Source organism: Balaenoptera borealis (assembly GCF_965194805.1).
Source record: "Balaenoptera borealis genome assembly, chromosome: 3".
In the NCBI taxonomy this organism is placed as follows: Eukaryota; Metazoa; Chordata; class Mammalia; order Artiodactyla; family Balaenopteridae; genus Balaenoptera; species Balaenoptera borealis.
Window position 1 is genome coordinate 84213318 of NC_138866.1, and position 17712 is coordinate 84231029.

Sequence of the window (17712 nt, forward strand, 5' to 3'; positions counted from 1 at the left end):
ACGGGACGGGACACCTTAAAGAATCAGGGGTCTGAGTATGAGCCTTCTTTCATTCTGAGCTTGTGGAGAGAAAGCACAGATACTGTGACTACCAGTTTTTTATTTACAGTGAGGATGCTTGCTGTCCTAATTTCAGATCTATTGATTTCTACTATGCTGGTGTACTTCATGCAGTCGCCGTGGAAATTGGATGTGCTCCAAAAACCTCAGTGTGAATTTGTACTAGGAACTGATTTTTTACAGTCCAGTCTCTTCCTCATTAACTTGAAAGGGGCAACAGAGTTTTGGGAATTCAGAAGCCCGGTAAAACACCATCATACATTTGTGTAGCCCTTGATAATGCATACATTATTTTCTATTCTCAGTAATTCATTATGACTCTTGCATGAGTTATGTAAACATCCGTGCTCTGAGTCTTCATGATACCTGTCTTTGATAATGAGATGGCCAGTAAATAACTCAGTGGTCCATTCGCAGATAATATTGAGTGCTGGGGGAACCTCAGAATTATTCAGGCATTGGTGGCCTGAGATAAATTAAATGCTGTCCCATGCTTTCTGACAAGTTCAACTTTCTAGAATCTTCAAGTTGGAAGGGGTGTTATCTAGCCTCATCCCTTGTCAGATTGGTTTACTGCTTTCAGCATCTCCTAACTTACCTTCATTAAGCCTCTCCATAAAGACTTTAAGGACCTCACCGCCTACCAATGTAGTCCTTTTGATGATTTTGAATGAATGACAGAAAGTAGTTAGCTGTTTATAATGTGCAGTACTTATTTGGGCACTTGACCTTATGGTCATTTTATGACTTACCCTGACTCCAAGAGTAGAAATGTAGGCAGTTTGGACTCAGCAAACGTTTTATTACATTTTGTGGTTATGACCTCTGGCCACACTTGTGAGAACATAAGAACTACTGTAGGTCTAAGGTGACACCAGAGTTAAAGCATTCATGCTTAAAATAAAAAGTCACATAATGAGGGACTGTAAACCAGAGTGAGGGTGGGAAAAAGCTATTTTTGCCTCAAGAGGAAGGGAGCAATAATCCCATTCTGGTTTTATTACATTTGACCAAATGAAAGTGGCCTTGATTGCCTTAGGACTCTGGGTTATATTTTACTGTGTGACCTTGTGAGAACTGAGTACTCCTGCAGAGCTATTTTCCTAGTTGCCGAAAAGTGAATCAAGCCTGAGGCACTCAGCCACAACCAGTACAAATGTATGTATTGAGCCAGAAAGCCTAATGAAACGAGTACTTATTGAATTTTTGCAATGTCTATATTCAGTACGATACTGGGTACTCAAAGCAGATGGTGACAAAAGATGCTCACAAACCTGTCATGGAGATAAGCCCACAGGAGTTAGGATTAGCATCAGGACATACGGTACCTGAAATTGTGTGGAACCTCTTTCAGAACTCAGGGAAGAGTCCTTGTGCACTGGCCTTGAGGAGGACAGGAATTGGGCCTTGATACATGCATGAATTGATTAGATTTGGATAAATTAACCTAGGGCATTTTGGGTGGCTTCCAGGTGCTTTCTCCCCCAGCATGCTACCTGTCATTCTTCTGCTCTGGGAGTTGAGCCATCAGTTTATCCAGTTAGTGCTGATCAGCAGAGTTGATTTTTAAAGCATTAATTTTAGCATGATGCAAAAGGTTTAGAAGAATAAAAACAATGGATACCTGAGGGTGGGGTAGAGAGGTGGAATTAGTCCTATTTTCCTCTGCTTCTTGTTCTGTTAAGAGTTTGGGGAGCTATCAATCAGAAACACTTCAAGTTAAGAACAAGTATAAGACATTTCACTACTCGCTTTGTCAGTAAGAAAATGTAGCATAATTGAGTAAAACTGACTTTATATTCAGTGTGAAAGCTTTGCATTCATAAGTCTAAATTGATTAGAATTCATGTATGACTAGGTTATCCGGTATTTGAAATTTAATCTCTAAGTGTTTGGAAAAGTAATTCTAAGTAAGAATTCCTTGTAAGCCTCAACTTTGTCATCTGTAAATGGGAATAATAATAGTACCTACTTTATAGGATTCCTAGTGAGAATAAAATGGGAAAAATGTAAACTGCTTAGAATAGTGTCTGGATATGTAATGAGCACCAGGTGTTAGCTATTACCTTTTGAACCATAGATAGCAATCATCTTATTGGGAAAATACCATTAGCATATGATAGTTATAAAAACTATGTCTTGAGCTATATAACTGGAGAGGTGACAGCATTTTACACTTTTCCTATTTTCAGGGGATATTGGATTAGGAATCAAGTTTTCCCAATTCTAAGGAAATAAAACTTTGAAAGGAGTAGAAATCCTGTTGTTTCTAACAGTTTAAAAAACACTGTCTAAAAACACTTTGTGTTGGCGTAAAACATTTGCTATATTGTCTTAGTTCTGTCACCTTCTTTCACTCGTCAGCATTTCCATAAATTAAAATCATTTCAATAAAAGTTGTCATTAAGGGAAAGGTCATAAGTATCTTGGGAGTTTCTGTATTCTCCACCTTTAGTTCACTTAACTGTGTGGCAATAACCTGGCTGTGAATTACTTAAAACCTTTAAAAAAAAATAGCCACATAATCTGTGAGAAACAACTCATGCCAGCTGAGTAGTAATAAATGCCGATTGATTTATTTTTAGCCTCTACCTTCTGGTGTGTGTCATGTGACGTGGCAAAGATATTGAACAGGTTTGGGAAGTAAGTTTTACAGGCCAGTGAGGTTTTGTTTGTTTGAAAGGGTGTAGTGATGATAGAACTAGTGTGGGTTTCTCTGTAGTTGCAACAAAGAGCACAAGACAGGCAAAGGCAACTGCTTGAGAATAATTTTCTGGGCTAGAATGTTAGTGGAAGTTCAACTTCAGGCTGCTCCTGCCTCAAAATGCAGGACCCCTTCATGGCCCTCATCTGCCTTGCCATAGTGCCTGAAGGTTCTGTCACTACAGAAGACCCTGCTGCTGTCTTCCAGTTCCTATTTTTTTATTTTTGGCTGCGTTGGGTCTTCGTTGCTGCGGGCATGCTTTCTCTAGTTGCAGCAAGCGGGGGCTACTCTTCGTTGCGGTGCACGGGCTTCTCATTGCGGTGGCTTCTCTTGTTGCGGAGAACGGGCTGTAGGCGCGTGGGCTTCAGTAGTTGTGGCACGTAGGCTCAGTAGGTGTGGCTCGTGGGCTCTAGAGTGCAGGCTCAGTAGTTGTGGCGCACGGGCTTAGTTGCTCCGCAGCATGTGGGATCTTCCCGGACCAGGGCTTGAACCCGTGTCCCCTGCATTGGCAGGCGGGTTCTTAGCCACTGCGCCAGCGGGGAAACCCTATATATATTTTTTTGATGAACCATTTTAAAGCTGCAGATATTAGAACTCTTCACCCCTTAAGCCTTCTGCATGTATCTCCTGAGAATAGGGATTTTTTTCCCTACATAACCAGAATACTATTATCACACCTAAGAAAGTTGACAATAATTCTATAAATATTATCTATCATTCAGTCCATATTCAATCTTCCCCAGTTATAATAAAGTTTTTGTTTTTAATCTCTTTTAAGTCTCTTAATCTATAGGTTTCCTGAGAGAGTCGGCCAGCTCTTGAAGTCCTCTTGCCAGGGGACATGCGAAATATTGGGGTGTGGAGTGTTCAGGAGGAATGGTTAGGGGTGCAGGCTTCAGCCTCTCAATCTTTTGAGAGTTACCTTCGGTTGCACGTATATGCTTTACCTAGGTTATTAATCTGTTCTTCTGCGTTAAGATTTAGGATAAAGGCAAGGGCAAAATGACTTTTTTTCTTATTCCCTTTTCATTTTTACTCTTCACTTTGCTTTTCCTCCTTAGGGCTTGGCATTTCTCTCAAATGCCTTCTTTCTCTGAGCACAGTGATGATAGAAAGGCATTTAGTCAGGAAGATTAGCAGTGTCTTTTAAGTAACTTTTCAACAATAGAAACTAATTATTTGCCCATCAGTGGAGAAAAATATAGCTTCATTCAAGATATGCCCACATTAAAAAAAAAAAAAAAAAAAAAAAAAGATATGCCCACATTCACAACCTTTTCTGAGAGTAATTGTCAACTCCTGAGACTTCCTTTGGGTTTCCAAGAATGATGCAGGTTTTGGGCACTTGTCCTGCTAGCCTAGTGCCTTCTGGTAAGCATAGTTTACTGGAAACTTGTCCTGCCTTCATTTGTGGCAGTTCCAATACCTTTTTGCTCCTTGACGTTACTCTGAGGTATACACCTTGGAGTTTGCTTTATATTCTTTGTCATAGTGAGTTTAGCACCTGAATTAAAGCCTGCTTACTTGCTGCTGCTGCTTCTCCTTTGTCTCTTTCTCCTCCTTCTTCTTCTGTTCTAACAGAGCTCTTTGTAACAATATGATTGTACCATTAGTTCCAAAATTTAGGAGGTAGATTGAGATGTAACCATATTGAGTTGTGTTAAAAGTTGGCATTTGGTTGTACATTTCTCCACTGATTTCCACATAGCCCAGTTTGTCCTGGAAGATAGCAGTTTTATGGTTGTTTGGATACTTATTTACACATTTATTTTTAACATATTGGTAAATTACGAACTCAAGCAGCCATAAACTGATCTCTTTTTCTGAAATATGGGATGTAATGTCATACCATTACTCACTAAGGGAATTTTAAAAATCATACTATAAGGTTTCAGTGTCCCTTTCTTTTGGATGGTGTTCTAGATTAGAAAGATGTCTGATGGCTCACTTGTTAGTTGAAGAAGTTGGACAAGGTGACAACATTTCTTCCAACTTAAAAATTTTATAACTTGCTGTACATACTTATCTATACATACATATGGAATTTCTAGAAGGATTCACAGTAAACTGGTGATAGTGTTTGACTCTGGCAAGGGAGACTGAGGAACGCGGTTGTTAGGGTGACTTTTCATTATGATCACTTTTGTACCATTTTTACCATGTGGATAGATTGTTTTCTCAAATTAAAAAAAAAAAAAACTAGTATAAAAAGAACTGCAATTTGAATGTGTTCCTTGTTAAAGAAAAGTAACCTGAAATATATAATACTCAGTGGACTAAACATTATGCAGTTATTAAAGAGGACTCCAATATAGAAAAATTATGAATTAATAAATGAAAAATAAGCTATTATGTTTATGTAAAGTACACAGTGACACATTAGATGATATATGAAGAAATGAAAGCAGTGGTGTTGAGACTGTGAACGAATTTTGTTTTTTCAAAAAATCTTTTGGGAAAGTTAGTCATTCTTTAACTGACTTATTTTGTGAAAACTAAAGGGAACTTTAGTTCTAGAGCAGCCTTTGAGGCCCGAGGCCAAAGCCTCGTCAGGTTCCTGAAGAAAACGGTTGTGACTGGCAGAATCAGGAGAAAGCTGGAGATTAATTAGTACAGCAGTAAAACTGTACCTGCAGGCTCACAATGTAAGGATAATGATGATAATAGCTAACCTGGAGTGCTTACCAAGTGCCAGACCTTTGCCAAGCACTTTCCTCTCCTGGATTCTGTTAGTTCACTCCACAACCCCACTCACTCACCCCTCACTGGTAAGCTGTGGTGCCGTGATTGGAATCAGAACCTGTCAACCTGACTCACAAGAGTGTACACCAAGCTACTGACACCTACCTGACTAGCAGAAAGGTCCACAACTGCTTCAGTGTCTGGACCCCTGCTGGCTGTGCCCTGGCTGGGAATGGTTCTGCCTTCTCCTCTGCTCTCTGCTCTCCTTAGAGAGCCAGTAGTACAGAACGGAGCCCAGCCTGCGCTGAAACCTGACGCTGAAGAATTCACAGCTTTGCCCAGTGTGTCCTCTCATCCTAGCTCTGGGCCACTAACTTCCTGTTTCTCCTGCCCGTGCCCCTGTTTATTTTATCCCATTGTTCCTAAAACCGCAGGTGGATTTTTGTTCCTTGAGCTGGGGGAGGAAGACAACTATCAGAACTCCCTCGGCCACCCCTTTACCCGTGAAGGTACAACAGCCTAGGACAAAGTCCACACTTGCCACACCCTTTTTGGCTGTTGTCTTTTCTCCTTTGATAACTTTTTTTTTCCTCCTACCTCCAATCTGCCACGAGACTAAACTATTTCCCAGAAATTCCTTTTTGCATTTCCAAAGTTTCATTGTCTACCTGTAGTTATTACCTCATAATTGTCAGCTTGTGCCTGAGTTAGTCCAAAATGAGGAGCAAAACAGCTTCCTTGTAGATGTCATCTGATGATAACATGACCATTTTACAAATTACCTAATTTCCTTTCTTGGAGCCCTTTCCTTTACTGGGAACTCAGTGGAGGTCATGCCATCACAGAGAAGAGGCTGACCCAAGGCTGTGGTGATCTTTTACCCGAAGATCAGTCCTGAGGGAAAAGATAAAGCCACTGATGCTTGGGGTAGGAGTAAATCAGATTTTTAAAATACAAGCTGTTTCACAAGCCCCGATCTTTAATTCAACACAAGTTACCTACCCAGCTGTGCCAGCCTGAAACATCAAACTGATTAATAGAGATGTGCTTTTAATCAAAGCGTGCATTTTCATAGCCTCTAAGTCAGGGTACTGAAAGGTGAAAATTTCACAATTTCCTTTTAAACTAAATTTGGCCTTGTTTTGTTAAATCTTAACTACCTGACATTTAACACAGTCTTAATTAAGCCTAGACTTCATTCCTGAGAGTCAATTTTGTTTACTCTTGATTTAGTTTATTTTCTAACTCCTTTCATCTTTTCTGCCTTGACACTCTAGAGGTGAGTTGGAGTTGAGATTTCGGCCCACTTTACTGACTTTGAAGCGTTTAATGGTGGCCCGGGACCAGAAGGGCAGCTGGCTTCTGAAGGGCCACATTCAGGTTCAGTTCGAGTGGAGGGCAACTTCTCCAACTGGGACTAATTTTGTGTTCTTTAGTTTCCCACAGTCAGATCACCCGCCTCTACAGCCGGTTCACCAGCCTGGACAAAGGAGAGAATGGGACTCTCAGGTAGGCAGTTCCTTTCTTTATTTTCTGACAACGTCTGAATAGCTGCCTTTATCCAGAGAGCAGACACAATAGGCATCTGGCATGCAGAGAACAGGGACCATTTCTTCACTCATCTTTGAGTATCATTGATCCACAAGGGACTTAAATACTAAGCAGAACAATGAATTTACATTTATCACTAGGTGCTTGCTGCTTTACTCCAGCTTCTCTTGGTTTGGGTGGCCATTGCTCTGGTCCTATGAATGTACCTTTGGGAATTTCGGCTCTCTCTGCTTGAGTTTTCCCACAGCTCTTTCGCAAACATGTTAGCTTTCAGGAGGCTGACCCATAGCAATCCAAGATGGTGTAGGTTGTTTGTCCTTTCCCCTCTCATTTCCCAAGCCAACCCATATTCCTAGGGTACATCAGTTTATATGTATTAATGTTAGATAAGATGTTCAGTATTTTCGTCTAGAGCAGTGTTTCTCAACTGAGGGCTATTTTCCCTTGGGTGGCCAAATATCTGGAGACATTTTTGATTGTCACATCTGGGGAATGCTACTGATGTCTAGTGGGTAGAGGCCAGGAATGCTGCTGAACATCCTAAAATGCACAGGACAATCCCCTCTAAATGTCAGTAGTGTCACAGTTGAGAAACTGGTCTTGAGTAAGTATATGATTTCAGAGTAATGTAATGCTGTATCATTTCATATTTGTAATTGTCTTATAGTCAAACGAAATATCTCCTTACCACCACCTCCCAACCTAACTCTCAGTAGCAGCATTTTGTTACTATTGTTCCTCAGCTTTGATTGACTGATATAGAATGAAGCTGTTTGCCTTTCTGGCGGCTGTCAAGAAACAATGGAGGACTTCTTTAGAAGCCTTGTAGCATAGGTGTGGGGTGTAGCATAACGGGGGGAGGAACATAGTTGCTAAGCCTTTGTGCATAATCCTCTGGCAGAAGAGCTAGAAAGTGCTGATAAATCCATAGGGCCATGTTTGTTTAGGGCAAAATCTGGCTTCACTGAAAGCTGGAATTGACCAAAACGATGCTGCCCAGTCATTAAAGTCAATGACTACGGAATACCTATCACGTGCAAAGACCACACTAAGTACTTTTTCTTTTTCTTTTTTTTTACCGCACTGCTCAGCATGCAGGATCTTAGTTCCCCGGCCAGTGATTGAACCCGAGCCCCCTGCAGTGGAAGCGCAGAGTCTTAACCACTGGACCGCCAGAGAAGTCCCCTCTTTGTCTGTTTTTAATTGAGGCAAAATACACATAACATAATATTTACCATTTCAAAGTGTACATTTTAGTGGCATTAAGTACATTCACAACACTGTATAATACGTTTATATATTACCACAGTCTAGTTGCAGAACATTTTCATCAGCTCAGATGGAAACCTCATACCCACTGAGCAGTCACTTCCCATTCCTCTCTCTATGGACATTTCATATAAATGGAATCATGCAGTATGTGGCCTTTTGTGACTGACTCTTTCATTTAACATGATGTTTTCTTTTTTTTTTTTAATTTATTTATTTTATTTATTTTATTTTTGTCTGCCTTGGGTCTTCGTTGCCGCGGGCAGGCTTTCTCTAGTTGCAGTGAGCGGGGGCTACTCTTCGTTGCAGTGTGTGGGCTTCTCATTGCGGTGGCTTCTCTTGTTGCGGAGCACGGGCTGTAGGCGCGCGGGCTTCAGTAGTTGTGGTTCGCGAGCTCTAGAGCACAGGCTCAGTAGTTGTGGCACACGGGCTTGGTTGCTCCACGGCATGTGGGATCTTCCCGGACCAGGGCTTGAACCTGTGTCCCCTGCATTGGCAGGCGGATTCTTAACCACTTTGCCAGCAGGGAAGTCCCCTAACATGTTCAAGATGCTTCCATGTTATAGTGTGTATCAGTACTTCTTTCCTTTTTATGGCTGAATAATATTCCGTTGTATGCATAGACCACATTTTGTTCATCCATTCATCAGATGGTGGAGATTTGAGTTGTTAACACCTTTTGGCTACTATGAACATTTTTGTGTGGACTTATGTTTTAATTCTCTTGGGCGTATACCTAGGAGTAGAATTGTAGGTCACATGGTAATTTTATGCTTAATTTATTGAAGACCCACCAAACTCTTGCACAGCTCTGTACTGTTTTACATTCCCACCAGCAATGTAATGAGGGTTCAAATTTCTCCATATCCTCATCAGCACTTATTATCTCTCTTGATTTTAGCTATTCTAGTGGATGTGAGTGGTAGATCACTGTGGTTTTGATTTGTAGTTCCCTAGTGGCTAATGATGTTGAGCATCTTTTCTATGTGCTGGTTGACCATGTGTATGTCTTCTTTGGAGAAATGCCTATTCAAGTCCTTTGCCTATTTTTTAACTGGATGTTTGTCATTTTGAGTTTTTTGTATGTATATGTGTACACACACACACAATATATATGTATTTTTTGGTGTATTTATACAAAATGAAAAAAAAGAAGGGGCTTCCCTGGTGGTCCAGTGGTTAAGACTATGCACTTAACCCACTTCAGGGGGCGCGGGTTCGATCCCTGGTCCGGGAACTAAGATCCTACATGCCGCGCAGTGCAGCCAAAACAAAACAAAACAAAACAAAATGTGTGTGTGTGTAACGATAGATAGAAATGTAAGAGTCAAACTTTATTTTTTGGCCTGTGGATATCTAGCTGTTCCAGCACCATTTGTTGAGGAGACTATATAAATTTGTATTAGAAAAACTAACCAGACTAGAAATTTCTATTTTTCCTTCAGCCCAAATACTTGAATAATTTACTTGAGTTTGGGATTACGTCTTCCTCATAAATTCAGATTTAACCACTAAGTGAAGATATAGAATTCACATTAGTTTTGAGTCCTTTTCTTCTTTCTAGAAAGTGGGTGATTTGTAAATGTGTGCTTTAATCACTTTCATTGTTTGCTGGAAAACAATGGAAAATCTTTTGTAAAATGAGCTGTTTCTCCTCAGAAAAGGTGAAAACTTTCCATGTGTCAGTTAGTGTTACCTGCTCCTTAAAATCTAGGCAAGATTTGCTCTGCCCCTAAAACATAATTTCACACTCTATGGAAAGCCAGTGAACTAACTCACTCATTTGATAGGTATTTATTGAATACCTATGATGCACTAGGCACTGCTTTCTGTTCTGGTTTCTATAAATTCTTGGTAGGGGAAGAGGTGGTAGGAAGTGATAGGATAATTTTTAATTTCATGGTTACCTGAGTCTAGCTGATTTTTTTGTATTCAGCTTTACAAAGTACTTGATCTGAAATCTGTTCTTTGATCTCCATCATGGTGTGGATTAAAATACGGCAAAAGCCCCAAGCCACCTTGAGTGCAAGAAGAAATTACCCCATTGTACTACATAGTAAACAACTAGCATGTTACAGTTGACCCTTGAACAATGCAAGGGTTAGAGGTGGTGGCCCTCTGCACAGTCAAATCCGAGAATAACTTACAGTCTGCCCTCGGTGTACGTGGTTCCACATCTGCAGATTCAACCAATGATGAATCCTGTAGTACTGAAGTATTAACTACTGAAAAAATCCATGCGTGGATGGACCCACACAGTTCAAACCCATGTTATTCAAGGGTCAACTGTGTATATATCAATAAATCATTTTGTTGGACCCTCCCAATATCAGGGATTTCACACTGGCTGTGCCTCCGACAATGGCCATCTCAGCCTCTGGCCATCTTGTTATAGATTGTCGTCCCCTCTCCCCCAACCCCATCTTTTCTACTCCCTCCAGCCGTAAAGATAACCTGGTAAACTCAGAATTCTTTTATAGTAATAGAGTGATTTAGCTCTCTCCAGCCTTTACTGCCAAACTCAGCTCAAGGCCTGTCTTGACCTTTCTAGAACCCATTAGGGTGCTCAGCCGAATATAAGTTACCTCCAGTCTTTTGTTACCTTTAGCAGGCCCCACTTCCCTAAGAAAGTTAGTAGGAGAAATATTTTTCCTTCCACATTTTCTTCACTCTCCTCTCCCAAGATGCTCTATGTCTGCGGCTTGAAGCTAAATTCTGCAGAGTGAGAGACTAGAGTGTACCGTCCAAGGTATTCTGTACTCCTTTTTTTTTTTTTTAATTTATTTATTTAATTAATTTATTTATTTTGCCTGTGTCGGGTCTTCGTTGCTGTGCGCAGGCTTTTCTCTAGTTGCAGCGAGCGGGGGCTACTCTTCGTTGTGGTGCGTGGGCTTCTCATTGTAGTGGCTTCTTTTGTTGCGGAGCACGGGCTCTAGGCACGCAGGCTTCAGTAGTTGTGGCACGCAGCCTTCAGTAGTGTGGCGCACGGGCTCTAGAGCGTAGGCTCAGTAGTTGTGGCGCACGGGCTTCGTTGCTCCGCGGCACGTGGGATCTTCCTGGACCAGGGCTCGAACCTATGTCCCCTGCATTGGCAGGCAGATTCTTAACCACTGCACCACGAGGGAAGCCCCTGTACTCCTTTTTTAAAAGTGTAAGTCTCAGTGGGAACATGAAGCAGGAACTATGGAAGACTTTGGTTAGAAATGGAGCTTCTGCAAAATGCTTTCAGAGATTCACCCCCAAAGTATGTTTTATAGAACACTAGTTCCTTGGCCTACCAATAGGTGTTGAGTTAAAATGATTGGTAATCTTTAGATCGGTATTTCACAGAATATAAATATATACTATAACCTCACAAATCTTACTTTCTTTAGGTGCCATTATTTTGGGTGAAATATTTCTACCACTGCCATTGAAACTGGTCTTTGAAAAGCCAGCTGGGTCCTATAAGGTGCCCTGAAATGGTCCTTTGTAGGTTAGATCAGGGTGAGAGCCTGGTCATTATCTGAATACAAAGGTTTCTTTTGTTTAAATATCCTTGGTGCTGATCTAATCTACTGTGTTAGATGTCAGGATAATGACTACCCTTTGGGGAGGGGAGCAGATAGAGACAAAAGGAACTTGAAGGAGGTATCTGGGTACTGGTAATCGAGTTTTTGATTTGGGTGCTGGTTATAATCTTCACTTGGTGAAAATTCATCATACTGAATGCTTGTGATTTCTGCTCTTCCCTGTATGTATGTTATACTTCATTAAAAGTTTACTTTAAAAATATCCTGTGCATTGAGCAATTTTTTTGAGCAATTTTCATATTGGATTTTTGTCAGATACTTTTTCTCAAATAATACCATGATGAAAAATATTCCTGGATGGTAAATCCATGCAGGTTAAATTGACTACAGGGGACAGTACAGACCAGTTAAACTCTGCGAGAAAGTTATTACTGAAATTACTAGTTGGCTGTGTTGTTATATATCACTTTAAAAAAGATTACCTAAACATGGAAGCAACCGGAAAAAAAAAAAAAAAAAGATTACCTCTAGGGAATTCCCTGGTGGTCCAGTGGTTAGGACTCGGCGCTTTCACTGCCAGGGGCCCAGGTTCACTCCCTGGTTGGGGAACTAAGATCCCAAAAGCCGCAAGGTGCAGCCAAAAAAAAATTAATAATAAATAAACAAACAAATAAATAAATAAGATTACCTATAAATTCTAAGAGATTGTGTCCTGCATGGTAGCCATTTATCTGCTTAAAAACTAAGTGCTTTTGAGACTCATTTTCTTCTTTGACTTTATCCAAGAGGGCAGATGATTACAATATCCTGGATAAGCACTTGCTTTGTACACAGTGGTATCAGTCATTCCAGAATGGAGTTTCACAGAACCACGATGCCAGTCTAATTCTCATTCTTTTGGTAGATAATCTTTTTTTTCCTCTCTGAAACCTTCAAATATCTCCTCCTGATGTTCTGAAATTTCACAAAGTTGTACCTTTTTGTGGGTTATTTTTCATTATTCATTGCTCAGTATCAGGTGAACCTTCTCAATCTAAAAATACATCCTTGAGGGATGTCCCTGGCAGTCCAGTGGTTAAGACTCCACGCTTCCAATGCAGGGGGTGAGGGTTCAATCCCTGGTTGGGGAACTAAGATCCCACATGCTATGCAGCACGGCCAAAAAAAAAGTTAAGAAATGTCCTTTAGCTGGAAAGTTTTCTTCTGCTATTTCTTTATTTCCTCCCCCTCTTATTTCTTTATTGATTTTTATGGCATTTCTGTTGGTTGGCTATTGGACCACCATGGCTCAATTTTCTCTCATATTTTCTGATTTTTTTCCATTGCTTTCTGAAAGATGTCCTTGAATTTATTTTGTAGACCCTTTGATGAACTTGTCCACAATCATATTTTTAATTTCCAAGAAACTATCTTGTTCTCTGACCTCTGCTCTATCATAGTAGCTTATTTTTGTTTTACAGATGCAAGAACTTATCAAATATCTATTGCGTTACTTACTAGAATCTTTCAGAACTCCTTTTTGTTCCCTGAATTATGATTACCTCTGTTCATCTTGATCCTACTTTTTTATGTTACTGATTTTCCCAAAATGCCGGTAAGTGTTGGTTGTCCATTCATATTTATGAAAAAGTGTGGATGGATTACTGTAGAAAACTGGCATGGGCTTGTTTGTGGTTGCTTTCTCCACAGGTCTTTGCCTGGATGGAAGGACTGACTTCAAGCCCTCTATACTCTGAGCAGGGCCAGTAAGTTGCTAGACCTTAGGGCGTACGGTCAGGGCGCAAGGGGAAAAATTTGCAACTCTTTTCCCCAAATAAAAGGACTGTGTTCCTGGGGAGCCAGCCTCCCACACTTGGCCGAAACCCTGCCCAGGTGGATCTTTCAGTTTCTTTCCATAGCAGTTCTCCATTTTTATCCTGGGGACAAATGGTTTTATATTCTTGGGATGGGTCCTGGCAACAGTGGGCAGCCGACCCATTCTTTAAGAGTTCCTTTAATTAGTTTTTCTAACTGCTACTTCCCTCACCTGGCAAATCTGAAAAAAAATTGTATTACCAAGACAAAAAAAATCATTTTTATCAATTTAATTTAAAATATTAAATGTTTTAGATAATGGAAATTATTGTCATTTCAATGTTAATAAATACAAATAATTACATGATAAATATAAATAGTAAATGATTTATCTCTATTATACTAAAATGTGGAAAACTTCTTTTTTTAAAAAATTAATTAATTATTTTATTTATTTGGTTGCGCCAGATCCCAGTTGCGGCTCCAGGCCTCCTTAGTTGCAGCAGGCGGCCTCCTTAGTTGTGGCATGCAAACTCTTAGTTGCAGCATGCGTGTAGGATCTAGTTCCCTGACCAGGGATCGAACCCGGGCCCCCTGCATTGGGAGCGTGGAGTCTTATCCACTGCGCCGCCAGGGAAGTCCCCAGAAAACTTTTCTTTTTTTTTAAAGCTTAATTTTATTTATTTATTTATTTATTTATTTATTTATTTATTTATTTATTTGATTTATTTATTTATTTATTTATTTATTTATTTATTTATTTATTTATGGCTGTGTTGGGTCTTCGTTTCTGTGCGAGGGCTTTCTCCAGTTGTGGCAAGCGGGGGCCACTCTTCATCGCGGTGCGCGGGCCTCTCACTATCGCGGCCTCTCTTGTTGCGGAGCACAGGCTCCAGACACGCAGGCTCAGTAATTGTGGCTCACGGGCCTAGTTGCTCCGCGGCATGTGGGATCCTCCCAGACCAGGGCTTGAACCCGTGTACCCTGCATTGGCAGGCAGACTCTCAACCACTGCGCCACCAGGGAAGCCCCAAAACTGTTTTCTTAATTGAACGTGTGTTTCCACAGGTATGTCCAACTAGCAGACTTTAATGTCCTCATTATGTATAAGTTATCTAAGCATCTACCCTGGGTCTTTAAAATATAATAAGTTAACTGTGAGGCTACATCTCTGTGTAAGAGAAAGAACTTGAACAGTGAAGATCAGTGTAGAGGGATGGCATTTCTGGTTACTGAGGTCTCTAAAACTGGTTTCCCAGAGCATCTCTGTGCTTGTGCATATCTGGAAAACAATTCTTCATTGTGAATTTTTTGGCCATAAAAAATGCCATTATACATGGTTCTGCTCTTGGATTTGCCTACTACCAGTAATAATGTCTTAATCCTCAAGGAAGATTTTCCTAGGTATACTATGAGATAGAATATAATATTGGTATGTTTTTTAATGAGCACACAAAAATTTGCATTTTGAATGAATTATAACACTTGTGGTATGTGAGCTGCATGGAGTATTTCTTTTTCTCCATTAGATTTGTGTTGGCAGACAAATTTGAGAAGCTGAGTTTTAGAGATACTGTCCAGATGATCTCCATTCCACTATAGAACAACCAACAATAATAAACTGTATATTGTTTAACAGTTTATAAACTATTTTTTATACTCTTTCATTTTTATATTTATATTTTCAACTGTATTCCCCTTGATCTTATAGACCCCATTTTATATACAATCTAAATTCTAAGAGTAAAGTTTAAAAGTGTCATAAGACAAGGTTTAGGTCCTTATTGACATTGGAAGTCCACGACTAGATTCTTCATTGAGACTGAAGGGATTAGGCTAGGTTGTGGACTCAGCACCTGATACTAGGCCTGGTATTTAAACTGTATCTTTTTGCAGCTAAAATTACTTAAGCTCGTTAGACATTAAACTGAGGTATGTGGCCTTGCAATTCAAATCAGCTTTAATCTTCATTTAAAAGGGAGTAATTATTGTTTCTTAACCTCTGTCAAACAAGAGGAGCTACATTGTGTTGATAATGTAGACTTTGTATCATAGAACACATTATATAATAAAAGCTTAGTACATGTTTGTGGAATTAAATAATCAGGACCTCAGTAATTTTCTTTCTTTCATCATTTTAAGCAACCTAGTTATCTTATGAATGGCTTCTTCTAATTCATTAACTGATATAAAAATTATTACCCTAAATGATGAAAGAAGATTAGAATCGGGAGTTATTGTACCAGAACTTTGTGCTTAGTCCCCTGGGTCATTTTCTACCTGTGTCACCACCAGATGTGGTGGAGATGAGCTTGTTGAATTAATTAAGCAACCTGTAAATGTTAAACCACAAGAGGACCAGAGAGTTGAAGGCTCCTGGGTAAAATACGAACATTTCATTAGCTTCTAGTGCAAAGAAGATGAAGGAATAAGTTTTATCTTTTCTGTTAGTAAACGTCTTGAAGGCAGGAATCACCTTTTGAGTTTGTATTCCTTTTTTCCCCCTTTTTATCTGGAAATAATTTCAAACTTACAGAAAAGTTGCAAGAATAATGCAAAGAACTTCATATACTCGATACCCACATTTACCACTTGTTAACATTTTGCCACCTACTTCAGTGTGTATTCCCTATAACAAGGACATTCTCATATCAAAATCAAGAAATTTAGCATTTTGATACAGTACTATTATATAATATTCCATATTCTGTATGGTCCATATTCCATTTTTACCTATTGGCTCAGTATTGTCCTTCATAACAGTTTTTTTTCCTAGTCTAGGATCATGCGTTGAGTTCAGCTGTATGTCTCTTAAGTCCTCTTTGATCTAGAACAACCCTCTACCTTTCTCTGTCCTTTATGACATTGATATTTTGTACATATATTGTCTATGTTGTAGGTAGCTTTATATTTTTGGCACAGAATATCAACCAAAGAATTTTTAAAAAAACAGTTACTGAACGTTTTTTGGGAGAGCACCTTTCTTTCAAAAAGTTTATGTACTATGGGAAAGAAGTGTGGTTTTTTAGGAAAAAGAACATGTGCTTTGACTTACAGACTTAGATTTAAATTGCAGTTCTGCCACTTTTTACCTCTGCAGCACTGGACGAGTTACTTTATCTCACTGACTCTCAACTTCCTCAGCTCTGGGTCTTCCCTGGCAGTCCAGTGGTTAAGACACCATGCTCCCATTGCAGGGGGCATGGGTTCTATCCCTGGTCAGGGAACTAAGATCTCGCATGCCACATGGCACGGCCAAAAAAAAAAAAAATCAATTTCCTTAGCTCTAAAAGGGTATAGATAAAGTGGTGACATAAAGAAATGCGATGAAGTATATAAACAGAGTTAGAATGGCACATAATGTATATACAGTGAATGGTAACTAACAATATTCACTTCAACAGACTTCAAGTTCTGAGAGGATGACTGCTCTTGCCATATTCCGTTGTTAAATACTTCTAGTCTGTAGAAGGCAATGGAGAAAAGGCCAGTCAGTTAGTTGTGACATTTTATTCTTTTCTTTTTTTTTTTTTTTTTTTTTTAGCTGCACTGGACCTTAGTTGTGGCACATGGGATCTTTAGTTGCGGCATGTGGGATCTTTTAGTTGCGGCATACAGGATCTAGTTCCCTGACCAGAGATTGAACCCAGGCCCCCTGCATTGGGAGCATGGAATCTCAACCACTGGATCACCAGGGAAGTCCCTGTCATGTTTTATTCTCTACTTAGATGTAAATATCACCTAAGAATTCCTTGCATTTCGTAAGTGCTGTATATCTTCTTATCAAGGGTACGGAAGCCCCTCTGAATTTTTCCTCCCATATTCAAGCTCTACAGTGTTTGATACTTTGCAGTTGCTCTTCATCCTCCAAACTTACTAAGTACAAAATAGTAATGTTCAAGGAATCATTTACAGGGACAGCTTAGTATTTGCTTGTCAGTTGGTTTACTGACATAACCTGTGTGCTGAATTCACTAGAATGTGGCATAGTCAAACCTGGCTTCTTCCACTCCAGAGTTGGTGCAAGAAACACTTGGCAGCTATTAAAGTGCTATTCTTTGCAGTTACTTGGTATAATTTGCCACAGAAGTAAATTCCAGGAGGTAATATCCTTGCTAGGTTGTACTCTAGCATGACTGA

The 17712-nt window shown here is 39.8% G+C and overlaps 1 protein-coding gene and 1 long non-coding RNA gene across 3 annotated transcripts in view; one reads left to right on the forward strand and one right to left on the reverse strand.

Annotated features, from left to right (window-relative positions):
- CHP1 (calcineurin like EF-hand protein 1) overlaps positions 1-17712 on the forward strand; it is a 37907-nt gene that overhangs the window by 800 nt on the left and 19395 nt on the right. For both annotated transcript variants that reach the window (XM_082387285.1, XM_082387284.1), the window contains exon 2: positions 6883-6955. In XM_082387285.1, coding sequence (XP_082243411.1) covers positions 6883-6955 — 73 coding nt within the window. The remainder of the gene's footprint in view (positions 1-6882; positions 6956-17712) is intronic.
- LOC309626531 lies at positions 12223-14265 on the reverse strand. The gene is made up of 2 exons (XR_014243251.1): positions 12304-14265; positions 12223-12260 (listed from the first exon to the last, which is right to left on the reverse strand). It is a non-coding gene; the product is annotated as an uncharacterized lncRNA (long non-coding RNA).